Genomic DNA, 24,725 nt, shown 5'->3' with positions numbered 1-24,725 from the left:
TCTCATAACTCTCGACTTTCTTTTCACTTCTGGTTATCACAACATTTACATGTCCCATAGGATTATGCTTGGGTTGACCCGAAAAAGATCCCAGAGGGACGAAAGGTGAAGATTGTTACTACGTAACTTGGAAGATTTGCGTCTCCAATATCTCGTTATGAGTGAAAATGAATTCAATCTTAGTGGTTAGATGCTTAATGACCTCATTTGTTTGGAGGTTTTGGTTTCTGAACTTTCATTATCGCGATTTTGATTTGCCATAAAACCCTCCATCATGGTTTCTAATTTAGACTTTCTATGAGTTACGCCTTGTTAGAAACCCGAAGGCCCCATGTCATTATGGGGCTGATTATCCTTATGAGAGAAATTTGGGTGATCTCTACACCCCGAATTATAGGTGTTGGAATATGGATTCCCTCGTTGATTGTTAACATAACTAACATTATCTTGAGTGGATCCTCCAACAAGGATCATCTGAACGTCACTATGGGAATGCTCATTTAACCCACAAAACTCAAAATAGAGTACCGTTGGAGTAACAGGAGCTACATAAGCTACATGTGATGGAACATATGGTGTTACACATAAGTTTTCAATCTTTTGGAATAATGCGCTACCTTGGTGTTCATGTGATCAAACAAATTTACTTCATAAAGCCCACCCTTTTGAGAGGCTTTAGGATTTTTTTTTTCTTGGGTGCTTCCCCAGGAATGATGGTTTTTCTCCATGTCCTCGATCAAGTTATAAGCCACATCTTGCGGGTTATTTATGATTGTTCCTTCGACAACCGTATCTAAAGTCATCCTCGTGGAATAGAGGAGACCATTGTAAAAATTATGCATCATCAACCATTTTTCTAGCCCATGGAATATGCATAGGCTCAACAGATCTTTGAAACGCTCACAGGCGTCAAAGAGAGAATCTTTTTCATCTTGTCTAAAGTTATTAATTTCACTTCTCACTTGGACTGTCTTGCTTGGTAGAAAGTACCGCACAAGGAAAGCAGACTTTAGTTGCGGCCACATAGTTATGGATATAACCGGCAATGATTGAAGCCACACTCGAGCTTAGTCTCTTAATGAGAAAGGGAACAATTTGAGTCAGATGGCGTTTTGGTCAACGCCATTGACTTTTAGAGTGCCACAGAACTCGACAAAGATGGACATGTGGAGGTTCAAATTTTTCAATCGATAAACTGAGAATTGGTTATGTTAAACCATGCCCACCAATGAGGGCTTAATCTCAAAGTTATTCACTGCGATGGGCGGATGAATATACTAATGCACGGTTCCTCATCAATGGGAACTGCGTAGTCTTTCAACGATTTAGTTTCAATGATCGGTTCAACCATTTGTCGGAGAATTTGGCGTCTCTCGTGCAAGAAATTCTTGATTTTGTTCACATGTTCAAAAAGATTTCTCAGAGATCGGGTTCTTCGCATACGATGGCAGCGAAGAAATTATAGTGACAAAAACATAAAATAAAAGGTGCTTTAGACTATACAATGCTAGAATAAAACTTCAATATAAAAAATTATCTTCCCGGCAACGACACCAAAAACTTGATGCAGACCGCAAGTGCACGACAATACGAAGTAGTAAAAGATATCGAACCACAAGGAGATATGTTTGATTATTGATTTTTACTTTAACGATATGTATATAAAGTGATCGAAAAATCAGGAATTCAATGCAAAAATGATTTAAAATTAACAGAATAAAAAGCAGGACATGAAGTATCTAATTATCTATCTTGACATACCCACTTGAATTTCTGAATCAAATACATGACATATCAAGTTATAGAAAATATACAAAACTTTGTACAACACCTACTTTCGTGGCATGTGTACTATATCAGATGATTAATTCGTCTGCTTTCACTAATCCGTATTATTCATCCGAGAATTCATATTTAATAGAGTTATGAAAATGATAAAAATAATATTAATTAAAAGATATAATTAAAAAAAATAAATTAAAAATTAAAATAAATCATTTATTTTAAAATATTTTTATTCTAAATATGACATTCATTGTGAGATTGAAGAAATAAAGAAAAGAAAAACAAGAAATCCTTCTTTGTTAGAAAGATAAGGAATGTCATCCTAATAATTCCCATAATCAATTCCCAACGAACAACAAACCTACACCAACAAACCTAGCCCACATTTGTTAATGCCTCCAATATCAAGCCACACCTAACTTAATCTCCCATCATTAAACACCCATACCCTTCAATCAATCAATCTCATCTCTAAACCTTAACTCAATTTCCATCCTATCTACCAGAAGAAGAAAAAATCTTTTCATATTAAAAAAACTCATAATCATGATGTATAACGTTTTTAAAATTTAAGATATAAAAAAATACTAACACTCATATTCCCAAAAAAATATTTTTACATAGTTTATTAACCATAGCCTCATTTTAGAAATAAATGAGTAGGAGCGTGTGCATTAAATAAAACGCTACCTGAGAGAAACACGTTCTCCCAAAAGTCGTTGCGAAACACACACAGTACAACACTGCATTCTCTGTTTCATCTCTTCATCTTCAACTACTCTGAAATACCAAACCATAAAACGCTGCGTTGCGTTTATTCTGTTTTGATTTTTCAACTCCTCTCTGACCTAACTCCACCATGGCCATCGCCGGCCACCACAAACCGAACCCCGACGCTAACCTCTTCCGCCTTTGTCCTTTTTGGAGTTCTGGCAACACACAGAACCAATCCCAAGCAAACGCTCAAAAATCCCCCAAAACGGTGTCGTCTGTAGCGAGGTCGTTGTTACTACCTCCCCGCCGTAGACTCCGTCTTGACCCTTCCAATCACCTCTACTTTCCATGTAACGAATTTCTCATTCACCATTCTTCTGCATTTCTCTGTTTTTTATTTCCCTATTTTGTAATTTGTTAATTTTTTTTTTTGAGTGAATTGAAGTTCTACGAATTTGAATTCAGTTATTCTGATTTCAAATTGCCTTCATTTCTATTTATAATTTTACTATTATTTGCAAGAAAAAGTTTTTTTTTTATTATTAATAACTATCACGTGTGTGAATGATAATAAAATAAACTAGGTTTCTCTTCTTTTGGGGAAGTTTCTAGTTTTAGAATTAGAAATAAATTTTTGGGTGTATGTGTGATGTTTGTTAACTTAATGGTTAATTAATAAACACTAAAAATTTTGGTTTTGTTTGTTTTGTAGATGAACCGGGTAAGCAGGTTAAAAGTGCTGTTCGATTAAAAAACACTAGCAAGTCTTGTGTTGCTTTCAAGGTATTGGTTTCTGTTCATTCAAGTGTCTTTAGTGAAAGCTCGGACACCGATACTGACACGTTGATAATGATAATAATTTGAAGATACGAATAATCTTGTTGTTGTTGTCGTTGGTTTCAGACAACAACATTGACATAAACACACATTTTTTCAGAGGTGTTTGTGCTTCAGAGGTCTTATTTCTTAGCATATGCGTGGTTGAGTTCTTTTACAACTTTGCTTTTGTTGTTTCAGTTTCAAACAACTGCACCAAAAAGTTGTTACATGCGGCCTCCTGGTGGCATTCTTGCACCTGGAGAAAGTGTTATTGCAACTGGTAATTTGTTCATTAAAATTGATTTTTTTTTGTATATGTAAATTTTGTTCATTGCCTATCTTGTTAGTTTTTTTGTTTTCTGTTTTTGCAGTAATCTAATATGTGCCTTTCAAATATGGTGTTCAGTGTTTAAATTTGTGGAACAACCTGAAAACAATGAAAAAATGTCAGACCAGAAGAACAAGGTCAAGTTCAAAATCATGAGTCTCAAAGTGAAAGAAGGGGTGGACTATGTGCCTGAGCTGGTAAGTCTGGTAATGTATATTGTATTGATGAGGGATTAGGAGGAGAGAATTTGCTCATTTGTGGTTTCTGATTATTCTGTTGGCTAACACGTGAACCTTATATGCTATAAAAAGAAAATAGAGTGAGTAATAGCTGCTAAAAGCCTAAAACTAGTAAGTCCATATTGTGACATTGAACCTGGATTGCCTAACATTTGACTGTCCAAATACACAAATTATGTAGCTCTCTCCCTTGAGGCCATATGTGAAGCATATATTGTTTTTATTTACAGTGGCTAAAATCGATGCAAATCTTAGGGTTGCTTGGTAATATAAATACCAGCTTGTTTCTTATAAGTGGCAGCTAGCATTCTTTGGGAAATTTGGAGAAGTCATAATAAACAATTGTGCACAGAATGTTGTATGGTTGTATCATATTTTTCTCTGTTGATTATCCCTTGTTTTATATAATCATTTTCTTGATAATAATTTTTTGTGGTGAGTGATTAATTATACAAAACTACATTCTGTGTTTGGCCTTCTGTCATGCAGTTTGATGAACAAAAGGATCTAGTTACAGTGGAACGAGTCTTGGGGGTTGTATTTTTAGATCCAGAACGACCAAGTCCAGTGAGTCAAATTTTCTGCAAATTGTTATGGTGAACCTTATCATGAGTCTAGTGTTATCTAATAATGAAAATGTGGTGTTTTTAGGCTTTGGAAAAACTGAAAAGACAATTGGCTGAAGCTGATGCTGCACTTGAAGCTCGGAAGAAGCCTGCTGTGGAGACAGGTCCTCGAGTTGCTGCTGAAGGTCTTGTCATTGATGAATGGGTATGTAAAATGTTTATGGCTTAATGTTTCCATTTCAATGTTTGTTTTCAGTTTCATACATGTTTTTTTATTACTCAAGTCCTGAACTGTCTCCAAATGTTTATAGAAAGAACGAAGGGAAAAGTACCTGGCCCGACAGCAAATTCAAACAGTAGAATCAGTGTAAAGCCCAATTTGTTCTTCCAGCTTGTGCTTTTCTTCAGAGAACAATAAACCAAGATGTTAGTGATGTCGATTTTTTCGCAACCAACCTTGGATGAGATTCAAGATATAACATAGTCTGTTGGTATTATTGTGAATGTTCTTGTTCTTTGGAAGAAAAGTCATATCTGTATATAGTAGAATTTGCTTGTTTGTAAAATAAATGCTAGTGTTCACAGCCATCCTTGTGAAATAATGTTAAAATAACATATTATTCATGATCATATCATTTTTCGTTGTGTATATTTATCATGATCAAACACATACATCTATTTCTTAACATTAAGCCACTTTTATTGGATCTTGTTATTTCTTCAACCTTAAACAATTCATTTTAAACTTAACCATCTTTCAGCTGATTTTATAAAATAATTGAAGTAAAAGGAAGTGAAGTCTACACTATTAATTAACTTGGTTTCAACTAAAAGAATGGCTTTGATGCAACTCCTTTTGATGATGAAAAGGACAAAACAGCTTCTTTAATCCATAAAATCAATTATGTCAACATCTGTTAAGGGTCCACCACTAGTTGTTTTAGGTTTACGTGAACATTAGGCAAAAGTCATATACATGATGTAATTAATGACTCTTGACATCATAGTTTGCTGAGCATAAATAAAAAAAACGATAAAATTCCTTAATACTAGTACTACCATCTACCACAAACAAGAAATATTATTTGAACAATGTTGTTCAATAAGTATATATGCAGTTGGGTTTTTCTCTCTCACAATCATGTTAATAGTTAGTGTATTTTTAACAGTATCATAATAAGTGTTTTGCACAAAAATAAAACCAGCAAATTTTTCTCTCTAAGACAATGTTCAATCATTTTCAGTAATGATATACTTTACACAAGAACACCATAGCAAAGATTTTAAATAGTAAGACATAAATACAAATTTTATTTATGTAGTTCGGCAAAGTGCGTCTATATCTTTGACTATAAAGTAACTATAATTTTGTTTAATTACTATAATGAAATTACAAAAATATTTTTGAATTATACCTCACTCATGGTCAACTCCCTCATCCCTTCTCACATTGGCATTGATTATAAGTCATATTTCATACTTTTCACCATGAAGAATATCAAATTTCTATGAAAATTTACTTAGATGACATTCACATACTTACAACTCAAAGGTAAAATTAATGTTTAACATTGAGAAACATGCAGTAACTTGGCCTTTTCATTGATGACTAACTTGTTTAACATATAAGCTACATCATTTGAAATAGGAGCATTTTTAAGTAATAATTGTCTAGATGAAAGTAGCTCTCTAATCTTAAGAAGCATCACATCAACATGTTTTGTCCTTGCGTGATCCATCTGATTGTTTGTCAGATATATGATATATTGACTATCACAATGCAATTGAACTTCAATCTACTCAATACACAATTCCTTCACTAAAGTTAAAAGCCATAAAAATTCTTTGACAAAGTCAACTATTAGTGTGTACTATGTTCCACTGGTAGACATAGCCACTAGGAATTGAATTGATGACTTTTAGTAAATAGGTTCACCGAAATGTGTAAAGACAAATCTTGTTGTAGGTTTTCTATCATCCATATTACTTGCATAGTCTCGATCAACATATCCTAAAATTGAAACTAAGTATCATCATGTTCACCACTAAACATGTAGTACTTGAAAATCCACCTGGAAATTTATTTGGTTTGAAAATAAATTTGCAAACTTAACCTTAGAAATTTACTCATCTTTTACACTTGTCTTTGGACACTGGTTGAACGAGAGTTTAAAGTGATTCTTCAATGAACTACTTATAACTTTTGAATTGCTCATGCTAAATTTGTCTAACACTTATTCAACATAGTTTTGTGAGAGAACTATAATTTTATGCCCCTCGTATCTTTGTAAATTTTCATTCCAAGAATCTTAGTAGCTTCAAAGTTATTTATGTCAAACTTCTTTCTCGGCATGATTTTCAATTTATTTATGCTATGTAAACTCATGTAATGTAGCAACATCTCTTTGGTATAAAATTCTTGGGTGGTTGGATGATAAGTGTATAAGTTACTTATTTGTAACTATCATTTTCACTCACTTATTAGCTTATTTGGACACAAAGTAATACTGAAAACTCATCGTTTATGGTTAATTGAGATTTGTCCTCCTAATAAATATGCATTAATCATGTTTTATACCTTTTTTGGTTGAAAGCTAGAAAACAAAGTAAAGAGGATCAACTTTCAAACTAGACAGAGTATGTGACCAAAGATCTAGAAGCCAAAGTCATGCCAAATTCGATGGACGAATTTGAGCTCGATTAGTGAAAGTCAAATAGAAAGCATGGCTGGAACACAAGAGCAGCTCACTGAGCAAATCTGAGTTCGACCAGCGAAACTGAGGCAGAATGGAAAGAGTCTCATATGTTTAGACCAAGGATAACTCGTGGTTATTCTTTTAAGAACATGATCGTTTATAACATGATACGTGGATCAAGCTGATGTTGAGATGTGTTGTTTGATTTATACCTAGATAGTCATTTATCAAGAGGTAGAGTCTAAACATAGATCTTGACGTGATATTCACATATAATGTCAAAGCATAATACTTTCGTAGTGCTTATTAGAATATCGGATTGTCAATTAACAATACAAATTATATCACAATATTATTTTTGATACGGATAACATTGTTGAAGAATAGGTGATGGTATGTATTTAAGGTTAAAATTAGAATAATTGGTCATTTGATATGCATGAAATCATAACAATTGGAACATCTACCTCCTAACACTCTATATAATTGATATTCACTTAATTTTATTTTGGTGAATATAAAACTTTTTCAAATAACTAAACCTTTTCATACATAAAATAGTAAACATTGCAAATATATTATATTTCTCATCCCATATGGATATGATAATTTTACTCCTTACATTCTGGTATTTTTGGCACCTACAATATTTTTTATTTTAAATAATGCAAAAGATAACCAACATTTGGTTGGGAGTGAGTTACCATCACTTTTTGAATTAGTTAATTAGATCTATTATAACTAGGTCTAGAGTTAGAATTGCCTCACCCTTGATTTGACATTCTTTGGTATGGACCATGTGAAAATTTTGAGACTTTTTTTTTTTACTAAAATGCCACTAATTTGAATTTAAAATCCCAATATACCCTTTTCTGAAAAAAAAATCTCAAAATGCCCCATTTTTGCCATTTGGACTCGTCCATTTAAAGAACGAGTTGGTGAAGCGTCGGACTTGTTGGGTAGCCTCGGCCAATGGTTGGCCGAGCTAATGAAGGAGAGTTTATTTTTTATTTTTTATTTATTTTAAATAAAATTTTATAATTTAATTACCTTATTAAAATTATTATTAAATAGTTTTCTAATTATTTCTATATTTAAATAATAAAAATGATTTTTTTTAAATACTAATAATATTTTTGTAAATAAAAAAACTGTTTTAATAATAAAACTATAAATATTATAATGAGGCATATAATGAATTGTAATGAGTAATAATAATTTTATTGATATACATGGAAGAAATACATTTTATTTATGGTGACCTCCCGTTCCACATCTTGTGCCAACTTTTTTGCGTTTTTCCTTGCCCAAGTCTTCTTGCCTTTGTCTTGCGGGAGACGGAGATGAGTCAGAAGACAGATCTTCATGTTGATCCTGTTGTTGACTTTGATGTTGTTGTGATGTGTTTGGAGGCATATCCATACCGTCGAGTTCTTGAATGGAAAAAGAAGGCATATTCAGTAGACGGTCATCAGTGAGGTCAAAGTCGGGTAGTGAATGTGTTGGTTGTGTGTAGGTGTTGGGTTAGGTGTGTTGGATAGAAGGATAGTAGACATCATCAGGGTTGTATGTAGAAGTGGGTTGTGCGAATGTGGTGTTAAATGTTTGAGGTTGAGAATGGGGGTTTGAGTTATCAAAGTTCGGTTGAGGAATTGGAGTGTATTGTATGGGTGGGCGTATGTTGGTTTGTTGTTGATATTGTTGGTTGTAAAAGTAGTTTGTTTGAGAGAATGGAGTGTGGGGATTATGGTGTTGGGTTGAGGTGGAATAGATGGTGTGTTGTTGGGTGGTCTGGGTGTGTTGGTAAGTTTGTTGAGATGATGATGATGGTTGGGCCCTAAATTGGGATGTGTATGTGGGGGGAATGTCTTGATGTAAGGGTGATGTTGTTTGTTGGGTTGAAGAGAGACACGTTGACGGGGATCAGTCAAAAATTATGTCGGAACAACGTGCGTAAAAGGAATTGACAAAAACCAATTCATGTATTCTCTACCCGGCTTAGACTCACCAATTACTAAGTTACCTTGTAACACCAAATGCCTTCTCCTTTTCCATTCTTTGAGCTCTTCTTTGTTTAAATCTTGCCAATGTTTATCCCAAGCTTGGACCATAGTCATATTATGGTGTTCACTTAGACATCTTGGCTGATACGTGATTTGTTGTTCGAATCCAAATTGGAGTTTGACCCGATTCGTCTGATGCATCTCAACGGTAAAGAAACATATTATATATGTCGTTGCACTCCAGACTCGGCTGTCACTATAATCAGGCACTGAATATTGTATGTACGACCTCTATATAAACTGTTAAAAGAAATATAACTATTAAAATGTATAAAAGAAATTTAGATAAGTTGAATATTATAATTAACCATTCTTACATTGTTTTCTTCCATGTGTTCAATTGCAACACGGTACCCTCGTAGATGATGACGAGGATTATTTCCGTAATGCATACCTCGTTTTCACCATCTTGCATATGAAAAAAAAATACCTTAATGCGATGTATAATTAATTTTGAGAAATATAAATTGCATTTCAATGAAAATCAATACCTTAATGCATACGGATGTGATGGAACCTCGTTACTAATTCGGGCAAACAAGGGTATGCGTGTGAATACCCAGACACTTAGTAATACAACACAGCCTCCTATGCTTTTCATTCCTTTATGGGTTGCCTTGCACATATGTCTACATAGTGTTTCCAGACAAGCAGAACCCCAACTGTATGTATTACATTTTTCTAGGTCTCCTACTAAAGATAACCAAGAAGAATGCAATAAATTGTGACTCTTATCTGAAATTAAAAAAGTAGCAATTAATAGTAAAATATAAATTTTTGCATGGAGAATATTTTCCGCCTCCGTCGGGTTAGAGTTATTCATCGTTGATCTTAGGAAACAACACTGTGACTGTGGGAAATTTCAGGCATTTCACTTACCTTGCTCCCATGTAATCGCAGCATGTTCGAGTATACGTCAAGACTACTCTATTCACATACCAGACGTGTTCAAAATTCTTAACGTCTTCAAGGTCTATAAGGAGAGTTTCCTAGGACTTCCCCATGAGGAGAATTGGTCACAATATGAAGGATTTACTCTTTGCCACGACGACTCTATGAGAAGGAGGAAGAAAGGGTGCCCAAACAGCACCCGAATTAGAACCGAGATGGACAATGTTGAGAAGGAAAAGAGAAGGTGTGGAATTTGCCGTGAAATAGGACACATGCGTAGGAAATGTCCAAATGTTGCAGGACCCTCCAGATGATTATGTTTTTTTTATTATTAACTACTATGCACATACTATATATAAACCATTGTGTATTAATAATGTCTTCTGGAAATAAACATTATGAAATACATTTGATAATCAAAGGCTTCTGGTTACAAAGTACAATCACATTAACTAAAATTCTTAGAGGTTATTAAAAAACTAATCAACAATAACAACCAACACAAGTGGACCTTTAACTCCTCTGTTAACTTCACCACTATGTGCCGAAAACATACACTGAACATCTTCATCATTTTCTATACGATCCAGGTAATACATGTACGTACCATCGGGGCTTGCATCAGTCAACGTTATGTATGGACAATGATACTACTTTCCTCACCTTCATACGACGCCCGTCCAACTGTCGAAAGTCAATGTGGATGGTTGAAATCAGTGTTCTGAAATTCCATTGCGGATCAAGGCAAACACTGATTTTTTTCACCTTGTCCATAAAATACAAGACCCCAAACAGACATTCTTACCAAAATAATGGATTTTGTGATCCGAGTTACATTTCTATAAGTCCTGCTATTTATAGAAATTAATACATGAATACTCGGTCAATCATTGGCCGAGACAGTACAAACACAAAGCAATTGCTCGGTCCTTGAAAGTCATTGGTAATAACATATTATTTAAAAACAATATTAACTCATTAGCTTTATTAAATTTATTAAAAAAAAATAACATTGCATTCACTCGGCGATCCATTGGTCAAGTTCAAGCATGGCAAAATTCACGTTGCTACTCGTCTAATCAATGGGCGAGTCTATGCAGCCAAGATTCTTCCTTCACCAACTCGTCCTTTGAATGGGCGAGTCCAAAGGCAAAAGTGGCGCATTCTGGGATTTTTTTTTCTAGAAAGGGGTATATTGGGATTTTTATTTGAGATTAAGGGCACTGTGGTAAAAAAGTCAAATTTTGAAAGGAATTCATTTTTTCAAGTCTGACATTTACTATAGAAAAATTGGTGGACAAAGTAATATTATGATCTTGGAAATAATATATTGGTAAGATTACCTTTATTTCTAGTCCTTTATCTAAGTGAATGAAATACCTTATCTTGTACCTAAATATTTAGTTGTTTTGGGGGGTTGCAATTTTTTTGGGGAGGCTTTATAGGTTGGTGTTATTTTTCTCTCACTTTGTTTTTTATCTCTTTTGTTGTCTTTGGTTTTAGATTTTGTATTCGATAAAAATACAAATGTGTGACAATATACTGTGATTAAGGGATGTCAGGGACTTCTTAAAGGTTTGTTGTTAGATTGAGATCTTGCTCACGTAGGGGGTGCGAAGCTATATATGTGTGTATTTATGTATTGGAGAAATTGGAAGTCAAGAAAAGATTTGACATGAAGAATCTCAAGTAAGTAATTTCTTGCAAGCACTATGTCATCTATATAAACAAAAAGTGTTGTGAAAGAAGATTTATCAGACTTGATGTAGAGGGAATGGTTAACTTGTGATTATATGTATCCCAAAGTAAGAAATGCTTAAGAGATTTTTTAGTACCATTACCTACTGGCTTGTTTCAAGCCATATATAGATTTGTGAAGTTTGAATACTTGAGGAGGAGAGGACTGAGAAGCAGAATGACCAGGAGGTAGTGCCATGTACACTTCTTCATTTAAATCACCATGTAAGAAAGCATTGTTGACATCCAAATGTTAGAGATGACAATGCTTGATGTCAGACAAAGCAAGAAGAACTCTGATTATTGTAAGTTTGGCAACATGAGAGAAAGTATCAAAGAAATCAACTCCTTCCAACTGAATGTAGCCTTTGGCTACAAGTCTAGCTTTATGTCTTTCAATGGTTCCATATGTTCTATGTTTGACTTTGTAAACCCACTTGCAGCCAACAATACACTTACCCAGTGGAAGATCAACAGGACACCAAGTATGATTTTGATTAAGGGAAATTAAATCAATTTCCACAAATTTTTTCCAACAATCGTATTGAGAGGCTTGTTTATATGTTTTTGGTTCAATGTAAGTGGATATAGAGCAACAAAAGGCCTGATAAGAAGGAGCACAATGTTGGAAGGAAATGAAAGATGATAAGGGATATGCAGTATGATTATGAGCAACATGAGTATTATGCAAAACAAAATTACAATTAAAATGTAGCAGATAAAAGCGATGTCTTACCGTTTTAGTTGATTTTCTCAAAGGTAAAGAAGAAGTAAGGATACCAATGGGAATAAGAGGTTCAAGAGGGGGCATCTGTGGTAGGTTCAGGAGGAGCATTTGTGGTATCAAGGTTAGAAGAGATGTGAAATGGAGGATTTGGTTAGTCATGTGAAAGGTTAAGCGTAGGTCCAGGTTGGGAAGTCACGAGTGCAAGGACAAAAGTATCATTCAAAGATTGAGGGACCCGAGAAGGATCTTGTTCATGGAGAGGTGATGAAGAGGTAGGTTTAGGTTTCTTAAAAGGAAAAAGTGTTTCATATAAAATAACATGTCTAGAGACAAAGATGTAATGAAAATTGAGGTCATGTAGGATGTATTCCTTGGTGCCATCTTTAAAACCAAGGAATATTGCCTTTCTAGCTCTAGCAACAAATTTACTTTTATGAGCTAGAAGGGAAGAGGAATAACATAGGCAACCAAAGACTTTGAGGTGAATGGTGGAGGGTGGTTCTTGATATAGCATCTCATAAGGACTCTTATATTTAAGAAGGGATGTAGGGAGTCTATTGATGATGTGAATTAGGGGTGTTCATAGGTACATGTCAACCCGCGAACTCACTCATCCAACCCAACCCAACCTTTATTTTTATCTAACCCAATCATGTACGGGTCCAACTTGAACCAACTCATTCAAACTCATTGGTATTTGCTTCGGGTAACATGTTTGAAGTTTTAAATCCACGAACCAGTAAACCCAACCCATTGACATATCACAATATTTTTATTTTATTTTATTCATAAATTATCTAGCATCATTCCACGTGTGTGTGTATATATATTTAAAAAGTCTAAGTTTAAATCAAATTTGAGAGATCAAATTTATTTATTTAAAAAGAGAGATATCTTACCTTTTAAATTATACTTTACACGTTTGTATTATTTTTTGACACCATTTGTATATTTTTTTGACTTGCTATGAATCGTAAAAGAGTTTTAAGGTATTAAACGATAAATTTTATTTAAATTAAATACTAAAATTTTATGATTTTTTTTAATGTTTTTGTAAAATAAATATCTTAATTAAATTGATATTTTATTTAGAATTAGAAATTTATATTTAGTGGATGACGCACGAACCTAACTCAACCTATTGATGAGCAGGTTGGTTTGGTTCAGGTTTAGTCTTAGAAGTACGGGTTGAACACTCAACTCAAACCAAAGACTATTGATTGGGTCGAGTATTGGATTTAATCAACTTAGATCCAACCCAACCCGCGAGCACCCCTAATGTGAATGACATGTTGTGTGGTAAAAGTCCACATGTTAAGGGGCGAGTTGGCTTGAAAAGAGAGGCATCTGGCAATGTTCAGGATATTTTGATGTTTTCTCTCCACCACACAATGATGTTGTGGAGTTTCAACACAAGATTTTAGGTGAAGGATACCTTCGAATTTGAAAAATGAATGCATGGAAAATTCAGAACCATTATCAATTTTGAAACACTTCAAAGTGGTGTTAAACTGATTTTCTATGTAGGAAACAAAGTTAATGATATTTGTTCTAGTTTCATCCTTAGATTTAAAGAAAATAATCCATGTAAATCTACTGAAATCATCTACCAAAGTGATGAAATATTTGTGACCTAAGAGGGATACAGTGGAAAAGGGGGTCCAAAGATCACCATGCAATAATTCAAAACGAGCATTAGAAGTAGAAGTGCTTAAAGGAAAATATAATCTCTTTTGTTTAGCATAATGACCTGAGTCACAAGGAGATCAAGTATTTTTATTTGATACAAACATATTTTTTTTTGAAATGGCATGCAAGCCAATGTTAGAAGTATGACCTAGTCTATAATGTCATACAAGAGAATTTGTAGTAGAAGTGGAGTTACAAGTAGATGAATTATTCCTAACATGTGCAGAGTCTATGACATAAATTCCACCGAAAAGATTTAGCTATACCAATCATTGTCTTGATAATGTTCTGCAAGATATGGCAGGAATCAGAGGTAAATTACACAAAACAATTATTAGACAAAGCAAGCTTAGGAATGGATACGAGATTTACATGAAATGAAGGAATATACAAAACATAATACAATGTAAGATGAGAAGAGATATTGCCAGAGCTAGAGATATGAGTAATGACATGAGTACCATTAGGTAACAGGACATAAATAGGAGTTATGGTGTGATAAGAGACGAAAGAAGTGAAGGTAAAGGTAGTATAGTCAGTGGTACCAGTGTCCAGAATCCAGAGGTTTAGGTGCTTACCATCAGGAGAAGATGACTTAGATGTCAATATAAGAGGTGTGCTAGAAATAACATTAGTTGCAAGGTTGGAATTTGGTTGAGATTGTTGCGACATGCCAAGTAGTCCATGGTACTGATCTTGAGTAAAACCAAAGGTCTTGGAATTTTAAGATCCTATAACAGAAGAGTCATTGTTAGCCTTAGAATCATCTGAAGCACTAGGTTGAGGTGTTTTGCCCTTGTTCTTGAATACTGGAGAATATCAATGCTTGGCAAAGCAAGTGTCAACCGTGTGGTTTGTTCTACCATAACGAGTGCATACCCGGTTTATGCCTCGAGGGGGACCATTCCGTTTCAGTTTAGGCTTTACTTGGGAAGCATTAGCCATAAAAGAAGCAGATGCAACAGTAGGATCAAAAGTATCAGTAGGAGGAAAATCAAGGATAGGGAGAGAAAACTCTCTTTCTTGTTGAATGATCATAGAGAAAATCGTGTCTATAGCAGGTAAAGGGGTCATGAGCATGATTTGAGATTTGGTGGCATTGAACTTTTCATTGAGCCCTTTGAGAAAATGTATGACATAGTCTTGATCTCTATACACCTGCAGGGAAGTGATAGCATTGCAACTACACTGAATCGAGCATCTACAGTGGGGAATAGGTCGATAGTTTTCCAGTTCATCCCAAAGGACCTTCATTATGGTGAAGTAATTGGAAACATCCATAGATCTTTGCCGAATCTTGTAGAGTTCTTATTGAATGTATGTAATATGAAAGTTATCACTTTGAGAGAATCGAGTCTTGAGATTCAACCAAGCGTCAAATGCAGAATCAATCCAAAGTACCGATCTTGCAATTGATTCACTGGTAAAACGTTGAAGTCAAGCAAGAATCATGGTGTTGCACCAAATTCATGGACCAAATAAAGTTTCAATGACATTAGATTTAAGGAGAGTGACATCAATGGACTTCTCCTTGTTCTTGGAGATCAATGCAATATGCATAGATATAGCCCAAGAATCATGAATGGTAATTATTGTTTTCCAAAGGTGGAGAAATAAGAATGAGCGTCTGGTTCTCATTAGACTGAAAGTAATAGGGATTAGATGAGTTTGTAGAAAAATCTCCATAATTGGCAAGAGCCATTGGAGAAGAAAGGAGGGCAGAAGAAAAATCAGAGTAGAAGGGAAGAGAGGCGGAAATTGCTTCTGATACCATGTTAATGTGGTAACTTGCAATACAAGACACTCATTCTCGTTAAAATTAAACAAGGTAAAACTTGCATGAATAGAGTACAAAGATGGATCTCACTATATATATATAGTCCAATGATAAGTTGGTTATGCAACAAACTTAACAACCAAGTAATCAACTATCTAACTAACTAAAGGAATAAAACGAAACTTGCATAACAAGCAAGTGAGGAATCTAACAGTAAACTAACATGTTTGCAAAATTTGACGAGCCATGCTTTCTGTCCGGATACTCGATATGTTTGCAACAAAAGAACGTTGATATTTTTCCTGTTCTTGGGTTTCAGTCTCTTATTTTCAAAATCTTCATTTCCAAATCCAAAATCTTCTTTAATGTTGTTCCGCTCCACGATCCTGGCTTCCCTTCACATACATTTTTTTTACTTTGACTTCCTTCTTCTACATTTTGTCTTCTCCGAGAATGATACGGAGTGTAGAAGTAATTGCATCAAGACAAAGGGTGTCCTTTTCATAGGTAAGTTCATAGGTAAGAATAGTTAGCAAGTGGTCGTAACAACAATGAACAAGCACGGTAAAATATTTTTCTTGCCTTCGTCTTTGACCTTCACCCTAAGACTCGCCATATTAAAGACACCATATCAACGATTATTCTGTTGAATGTATTGACATGTTTTTTTTTAATTTGGATTCTTCCTGCATCTTCAAGTTGTATAGTTGTTGTTTTGCAAACTATTTTTTTAGTTGTTTTGCAAACAATCCTGCTTTACAGTCTAACTGTACTGTAATTCGGTGAAAAACTTTGAATTGTAATCAGTTTATTGCTTTCATAAGACCTGTTGCTTCTGTTTCATATGGAGATAGATTTACATGCTTGTATAAACTCTTACCCCAGACAAATTATCCTCTATCATTCCAAACACACACAACGATCCCGAAACAGTTTTGTTGCTAGAAAAGTGATGCATCAATGTTTCATTTTAACACTGCATGATCTGGTTTTTTCCAGCAGAAAACATCTTTGTTATGGCCTACATTTGGTTTTGTTGATTGTTGCTCTCCCAAAAGTACTATAAAGCCTTGAATCAATATAGCTCTTATAATAGTTGTGCAATAATTAGTTCTGGTTTAAGAAAAGTTATTTGAGTTTATAAGTTTAATCAAGAAATAAGACTTCCTTATTTTTCAATTGTTGTTATCATGTTCATCATACATTTGTGTCTAACAGAATGACTAAATTAATTGATGTTTTTCAAATTCAAATATACTTTTATCTTTTCATATATTTCAAGACTAAAATAACACACTCTTACAATATTAGAGACCAATTCATTGATTTGCTCAAATATTTTTAGAACCAAATTGCACATACTACATGAGTTCATTTTCCACAAACATGACTATGAAAAATCATCTTGATTGGGCTTTGGTGAGGTTAACAAAGCCGTATAAAGGCGCAGCCTATCCTCTTCCAAAGAAGTGGACCTTGACAAAGGCCTACGAGGCCTAATAAAGGACAAAGAACTCAAAGTCAATCTATGTCTATACCTTCTCCAAGCCAACTGAATTGCCACAGCAGCCCAAGTTCTCCAACCAGGTGAGTAATATCTTACACTTCTCCGAACATTTTCCTTTGCAAATGTGTACCTAAAATCAAATTCCTCCATAAAAATTAGTCATTAACAACATCGCTCGATACTCCGTGCATGTTTGGGTTCACGCTGTCGTTGTGATCCAATCATACACGTTGCACCAATAACATGACTGAAAAAAATGTGTACCTAAAATGTTGTGTCACATATTTGACATCCTCAGCTTCAAGCCCAAATACCTCGCATGTTTCAAGTGTAACCAAAGTTGATGATGATGTTGGAAGTCGTTGTACAAAAGGTCTTCTTAAACACCATGATAGAAGCTCATCTCCACTAAAATTTCCTGGACCTAACATGCAACAACTTTTTACTCCATCTCTTAGGACTTGACTACTTTGAAGATGACCCCTTACTACAAATAGCATTCTTTGAACTGGCTCTCCCTCTCTTGTTAGCTGTATGTAAACATGATTAACCATACATAATTCACAGTTCAAAATTATCTTTTTTAGAATCTTGGTATCTGGCCTTACGACCGACTGATTCACAGTTCTAGTTAATTATTAAAGAGCTTAGTTAAGAGCTTACTGTTTCTCCCTTTGTGAATACAAGGGACTTGACACGGTCACAAATGTTCTCTAGCACCAATTCATCCATATGCTGAAATAGCGGAACCTTAACAAAATTTGTAATTCACTGTGTTTATTTTCACCTCGAATATCCAAAATCAGGAACAAATATATGTGATCAAAATTGGGCTATCTTATACCTGTCTCACCAAACCTAAACAAAGATGGTACTTGATGTCTCTTCTCAACCCCTCAGGAAGAATTTTGATCAACTGACATTCATCAACTCCGCGCATCGCGGCCCAGCACTGTCTCTCGTAGTTGCGCACACGCTGCCGGAGCCCATGTGGCAACCGTCTTTTGCTCATCCACCATTCAATGTTCGTCATTTTTAATTTCATCGCTTGTTTCTTCGATGTTGTAGCATGTAAAAACACCTACCATTCACCAACAACAAAAATCAAAGTGTAATAAGTTACTTGTTAGATTTTATTGATCTTTCGACCGAATTCCAATTTCATTACAAATGATCATTTTCTTTGAGAATTGGATGATTAGTAAAGCTACATGTCACCAAAATAGAACTAATTAATCTTCCTAAACAAAGTGTTATGTACTAGTATAAGTTAATGAGTGATTTATTAATTTTTGTTTTATATGTGACCTCAATTTCCAAATCAAGTGCTTATAATTATGTACCTTGATGTTTCCTATTAGCATAGTGACTAAAAGGAGGCCACTAGTCAATACAATAATGATGAAAACGACTTCCATCCTTTCCGTTGTGCTCTGGAGGTTCCCAAAAGTGCTTGTCACATCAAAAAAGATTGTGAGAATCAGATTTTTTTACTTAAAATTAGTGAAAGAGATATATAGAGTGCATATGAAGCATCAAATACAATTTAATCAGAAAATAATACCTTAGAGTCATTAGGCCCCAAAAGATAGGGAGTAGTATCTTTTCCAAACGGCTATTATTTGTTACCAGTTGAACACTCCATTCATAAACTCCATAGTCATAGTTATCAGCACTAGCTAAACATGTAGACCTTGCTTCTCTGTTCTGTGCCCATATCAACCTTGTTCTCTCTAATTTCTTCAACATGCTACTGCTTCCATAATATATTGGTTCCTTGCAACACAATGTTCTCAATCCACAACCCATTGTTCTCCCACATTGCTCTTCTAGACACTTTGACGCCCTTTGAAGTCCCAACAAATACCAACACGCCCCTACCGCCTGTTTCACCGAATATAAATAGTCAGAACCATCTTTGAGGGCGTCTTAGGATAGCGTCACATACAATACTTTAATAATAATAATAATAATAATAATAATAATATGATAGAATTGCTTACATGAGAAGCAACAAAATAAGCGATCATGTTGAGAGCAAATCCCCACCAAACGGTTCCGAAAATGTAACCGGAGAGGTTGCGACGCACAAAGCATACTGAATGATAAATTTTAGGAAGGTATTGAAACACAAACATGATCAACAATACACTCATCACCTTAGTAATTGACCCTTCCTTTAACAGAGATGGAATTGTCACCCATAGCACAATCTGATAAAGAAAAGTTAGTTTTGAAAACTTAGTATCCGACCTTATAATAAACTAATCTAGAAACCAATCTCATCATCTAATAGCAGAACTCAATTAAAGTCAGATTAAAATTTTGCATGTACCGACCCAGCACAGAAATTATAGCAGAGTCGTCTTTGAGAGCATAAGACAGGTTAACAAATCCTAAAAATATCTATTTATTTTGCTATTATGATTAAACTGTAATTAACGGTTAAAGTGCAACTAACCTACCGAAGTTCTCTGCGCATACGCAAGACTAATTTTAATCTGTAGTTGGATGATTTACTCACACGTAACACGTTACAATACCAAAATGGATGTTTAACTGTAAAGATTTTGGAGATCTTTAAAATGACATCACAAACTGAATTTGGATATTACAAATTTAGACATTATAATGAAGTGATAGATAGTTACCTGAGGAAGAGGGAGAAGGACAAAAATGTCAAAGAAAAAGCCCTTGTTGGCTTTGAAATAACGAAGAGCATGTGAAGAATTTTGATGATGGTGATGATGATGAGTATTATGAATGAAGCCAAAAGAGGAGCGTTTCTGAATATAGAACTGTAACCAAATATTCCATAGATGTAACGCGTCCGTCATGCAACGGATAACGGTGACGGTAACGAGTAACCAACCGTCTACAAACAGACACATACACGTGTCACTTATTGATAGGGCGTAGAAAAATAGTGGGTCCACAAATAAACCCATCGCACACACCAAAAGAAATACTCTGTTCCATTCTTCAACCCATTTTCCTCTCGGGTCAAGTAATACCCGGCTCAGTGAAAATGAAGAACCACCAAAAACAACATTGTTGTTGTTCTTGTTGGTTTTGATCTCTCCTTCTTCTTCATCTTCATCTTCATCTTCTTCCTCCTCTTCTTCGTACTCGTACTCGTCGATATCCGTATCTATAACAATCTCGTTGTTGTCGCTATCCTCGGTGTCGTTGTAGTAGTAGTGCTGCATGTTAGAACTAAAACGTGAATGGTGTTGGTTAGGAGCCATGGATGGAGGATGAAAGAGAATTTTGATTTTTTTTGAAGTGTGTTTTAGCTATGGAAGATGGTATGTAGAGAGGACAAAAATAGTGAGAATATAATTGGAGTGGTAATTATGGTTATATTAAGGGAAATGGGGTGCATGCAATTGCAAAGAGTAAGAGTGAGGTGTGAGAAGAGGGAAATTGATGGATGGTAGCTAAAGGTTTTGGAATATAATGACGTTGCCCTGCCTCTACTCTCACTCCACTTATGTACACTTGATTAATTTGGATTTAAGTTTAGAGGTTTCATATTTTTCACTTTTACACCTATCATAACTTTTTTGTACAAATATGTAAAAACAAAGTACACCTGTTTTTCAAAAAGATGGCTAATTCAATTTACATGGTCAAATTAGTAATGTTGTGTCTCTAAGTAATATAGATGTTATTTTATTGAAGCCACAATTAGTAATGTTGGCCAAATGTGGATTGAAAACGTGATGTTTTAAGTTTTCAAACATACACTTATTTATATTTTTGCTAGTGGTTAACAAGATGTTTCATGTGAATGAAAATGAGTGGGTGTTCATGAAAGATTTTTCATTTTATTTTGATATATTTGTAGATGCCTCCAATATAATCTTGGTTCAATAATAAATCATATTATTTTTAGTAAATTTTAATAAAATGTTTTATTTTATTTTATTTCTTATTTTTATAAAATTTAATTTTAGTTTAAATGCAATTTTGATCCTCTAATTTGAGCGTTTTAAAAAAATTGAACATCTATTACAAAACAAATTATTATGAGCTCTTAATTTTGATGGTCTTTGAATTTTTGTGGTCTCCTATTCAATTTTAGTTATGTGTCATCTTCATTAATGAGGTGGCAGCTTGACTTTAGATCTATGTCATCAATTCAAAATATTTTTAAAAATTCAATATTTTAATTAACACAATATTCAAAATATTTTTTAAATAAATATTAGGTTGAGAATATATCATAGAAGAAATTAGTTGAGAGATATGTTAAGTGGTATGTTAATGAGGAAATTATTGAGATGAATTGTAGTTGGGATGTCGATTATATGTTATACATGAAATTAGAGGGTATGATTCAGAGTGAGGGTTACACAAATATAAAGTGCTTATGGTATTGGAACCTTGCATATAGCTTTTCTTGTGCTCTTAGACTCTTGAACAATGAATAGGATGTACTAGAATTTCAAAAGATATTGTATGTTATGATGTAATATATGTATATGTGAAGCATAATACAGAGAATGAAAACAATGAAAGAAAGAGGATGCATGAAAAGATATGTTGGATGTCCCTATTTGTCGTTGGAGCAAAGTGTGATTTACAAGTGAACAACATGCGTGAAGCATTCAATAGGAAAATATTGGAGCATAGGGAGAAGTCTATTATCACTCTATTGGAAGGCATCAAACATTACATTGCCAAAAATATAACAAGTTAGAAGGAGTTGTTACATGGCTACATTAGATCCATATGTCCTAAAATCCAACTGGCTATTGAGAAGAATAAGAAGGAAGCACAATGATGGAGTCCTACCTGACACGGTGATGATGACATATCAATATTTGGTGTCACCAATGACATTGATATTTATTGTATGGAAACCGTTTTAGCATGATCAATTTGACATATCTTTTACTTTCTTTGTTTATAATATTAATATTAGTTTGTGATTGTTGCAAAAGAACATTCTGATTTATCAATCCAAAATCAAGACTCAGTATCTTCGATGTCTTCTAATAAAGCAGTTCAGAATTTCAAGTAAAAGAACACAACTAATTGTGGTTGGGTTACTGGGCACAACTTTGTCACTTATGGACCCATATGCAATGATGCAATTGTTATTATGTATGAAAGGATAATAAATATGAAACATAGTGTAATCATTTATATGGTTTGGCTATGTGATAAGAATAAAAAGAATAATTCAACTCTAGAATTTAATAATACTAAAAAAGGTTTGGTTATGATATATATATATATATATATATATATATATATATATATATATATATATATATATATATATATATATATATATATATATATATATATATATATATATATATATATATATATAATCATTGTTATATTTTTATATATTTAATCTTTGAAATCAAAATGTCTTCCGTTTAAATAAGATATCAGTTTTTTAATATATATATATATAAACTCAATTTTTTAATAATTATTTATTTTGTTATTTTATAAAATTAAAAAAAAATTAACTAGATTAACAAAATATTTTTTAAGGAACTAATATCCAATGTTTATTTAAAAAGAGATTACAATAAAACTTTAAATTAAATTAAAAGACGTCTTCATTTATTAAACCATTATTAATTGAATTAGGCGGCGTTAAACAAGTGTGGTAGTTAGTTCAAACTCTATTGCAATATTGATGTTAAAAACTAAAATTTTAAAATTAATTCCGGGAGCAAGTCATAGTTAGGCACAAACACAAATTTAAATTGTTTGGGCACACGTAAACATAAAAAAAAAAATAGTCAAATTATCTAATATAATTAAATTTATTTATTTTTCTTTTAATTCATATTTATAAAAGTGTGTCCAAACCTTACTTATTTGGGATTGTGCTCAAGTAAGAGTTTTTCTTAATTAATTCTGGTAAGTATGAAAGGAATACCATGAGATTAGAGAAGAGTTACATATAAGTTCTATAGCTAGGTAAAGATAGGATTTCTATAACAATATTTTATATTGGTTTCACTTTGAACAAATGTAAAAAAAAAAGACTTTTTATATTTGTTTGAAAATGAAGTTTTTCGTCTATAATAAACAATTGTTACAAAAAAAAGACACAAAAAAGATACGACATTTCTTAAATTTTTTAGAAACATTATATAGGAGATTGAAATTAGTTATTGTTCAACCATCAAAATTTCTAGGAGCCATATTTAATCATAGAATAATCATAATAAATATATAGAGAGACTAGTTTAGCGATGGCTTAATCATGACAAAAATATGAGATGATATGTTGTAGACCGATACACATCTCCTTATAAATAATTTTGTGGCAATTCCAATTATAATGTGGATCTAAGTTAGGGATGACAAAAAATTCATATTCGTGAATACAGAGATAAAACTAGTCACGAACTTAATTATACGTTAGTCCACGAATACGAATATAGATTTGATAGTACATGTATCGATGGGCATTTATATTCGTTAAAAATTAACAAAATTACTTAAATATTATTTTAATGAATCTAAAATTATTATTATTATTATTATTTTGGAAAAATGAATACTATTATTGAAATTCCAAAAATATATTTCAACCAAAACGACCAACGAATGGTTTAACTAACGAATGAACAAGAAAAACAAATAAGAAATCAATTCAAGGGAAATTTTACTTCATACCCCTACACTTAGACTAATACCCCAACAATTTTTTTAAAATATCAATTTTATTCTTAATTGTTTTTAATCAATTTACCATTTCATTTTTAACCATTCAGTTGATACTTCCGAAAATTACGCATTCCACCCTCGTATCGAAACTCCTAGAAAAAAACATCCGGTATGTATTTTTTTCAAACCAGAAGACTTTGAAAAAGACATCCGGAACACTGCAAACAGTAAACCGGAAGACTTACGTAAAAAGTTCTGGTTCTTTTTGGAAAAAAAAAGTTCCAAAACACTTATTTTATGTGTTCCGGTTAACAAAGTGACATAAACCGGAACTTTTCCTTGAAGACTTCCGATATTATATTTATGTATTCCGGAACTCTTCTTTGAAGACTTCTGGTTTGCATTTTTTTTCTTGACTTTTTTTTACTTTTTTTTGTTATGCAGGAATGGAAAATCTTCCCCAAATATGTGTAGATACTTCTGATGCGTTTTTAACGACTCACAGATTTGGTACATAAGAAGAGGTGATCAGATGGATT

At 33.4% G+C, this 24,725-nt stretch overlaps 2 protein-coding genes and 1 non-coding gene across 3 annotated transcripts; 2 read left to right on the top strand and 1 right to left on the bottom strand.

Moving 5' to 3' along the window:
- The first annotated feature begins 862 nt into the window (after positions 1-862).
- On the top strand, positions 863-965 carry LOC127089577 (small nucleolar RNA R71). The gene has a single exon (XR_007791155.1). It is a non-coding gene; the product is annotated as a small nucleolar RNA R71 (small nucleolar RNA).
- A 1,377-nt stretch (positions 966-2,342) lies between these two features.
- On the top strand, positions 2,343-5,081 carry LOC127086418 (vesicle-associated protein 4-1). The gene is made up of 7 exons (XM_051027178.1): positions 2,343-2,849; positions 3,212-3,282; positions 3,517-3,598; positions 3,725-3,843; positions 4,375-4,452; positions 4,537-4,656; positions 4,763-5,081. Exons 1-7 carry the CDS (start codon positions 2,645-2,647, stop codon positions 4,820-4,822), a joined length of 735 nt encoding a protein of 244 aa, XP_050883135.1. The 5' UTR covers positions 2,343-2,644; the 3' UTR covers positions 4,823-5,081.
- Positions 5,082-17,330: 12,249 nt separating this feature from the next.
- On the bottom strand, positions 17,331-21,001 carry LOC127086417 (cyclic nucleotide-gated ion channel 4). The gene is made up of 8 exons (XM_051027177.1): positions 20,190-21,001; positions 19,542-19,751; positions 19,103-19,422; positions 18,882-18,990; positions 18,383-18,619; positions 18,202-18,288; positions 17,803-18,068; positions 17,331-17,668 (listed from the first exon to the last, which is right to left on the bottom strand). Exons 1-8 carry the CDS (start codon positions 20,784-20,786, stop codon positions 17,422-17,424), a joined length of 2,073 nt encoding a protein of 690 aa, XP_050883134.1. The 5' UTR covers positions 20,787-21,001; the 3' UTR covers positions 17,331-17,421.
- Positions 21,002-24,725: the final 3,724 nt, after the last annotated feature.

This window comes from Lathyrus oleraceus, chromosome 5 (genome assembly GCF_024323335.1).
Source record: "Lathyrus oleraceus cultivar Zhongwan6 chromosome 5, CAAS_Psat_ZW6_1.0, whole genome shotgun sequence".
In the NCBI taxonomy this organism is placed as follows: domain Eukaryota; kingdom Viridiplantae; phylum Streptophyta; class Magnoliopsida; order Fabales; family Fabaceae; genus Lathyrus; species Lathyrus oleraceus.
This window is presented reverse-complemented; position numbering and strand designations above follow the sequence as displayed.

Coding starts and splice junctions, on each gene's coding strand:
- LOC127086418 (XM_051027178.1), top strand. CDS start 2,645: ATGGCCATCGCCGGCCACCACAAACCGAACCCCGACGCTAACCTCTTC. Junction 3,283..3,516: donor AGTCTTGTGTTGCTTTCAAG/GTATTGGTTTCT, acceptor TTGTTGTTTCAG/TTTCAAACAACTGCACCAAA. Junction 3,844..4,374: donor TGGACTATGTGCCTGAGCTG/GTAAGTCTGGTA, acceptor TCTGTCATGCAG/TTTGATGAACAAAAGGATCT.
- LOC127086417 (XM_051027177.1), bottom strand. CDS start 20,786: ATGGCTCCTAACCAACACCATTCACGTTTTAGTTCTAACATGCAGCAC. Junction 19,752..20,189: donor TCCTTCTCCCTCTTCCTCAG/GTAACTATCTAT, acceptor TTTCTTTATCAG/ATTGTGCTATGGGTGACAAT. Junction 18,069..18,201: donor TATTCACAAAGGGAGAAACA/GTAAGCTCTTAA, acceptor GTTTACATACAG/CTAACAAGAGAGGGAGAGCC.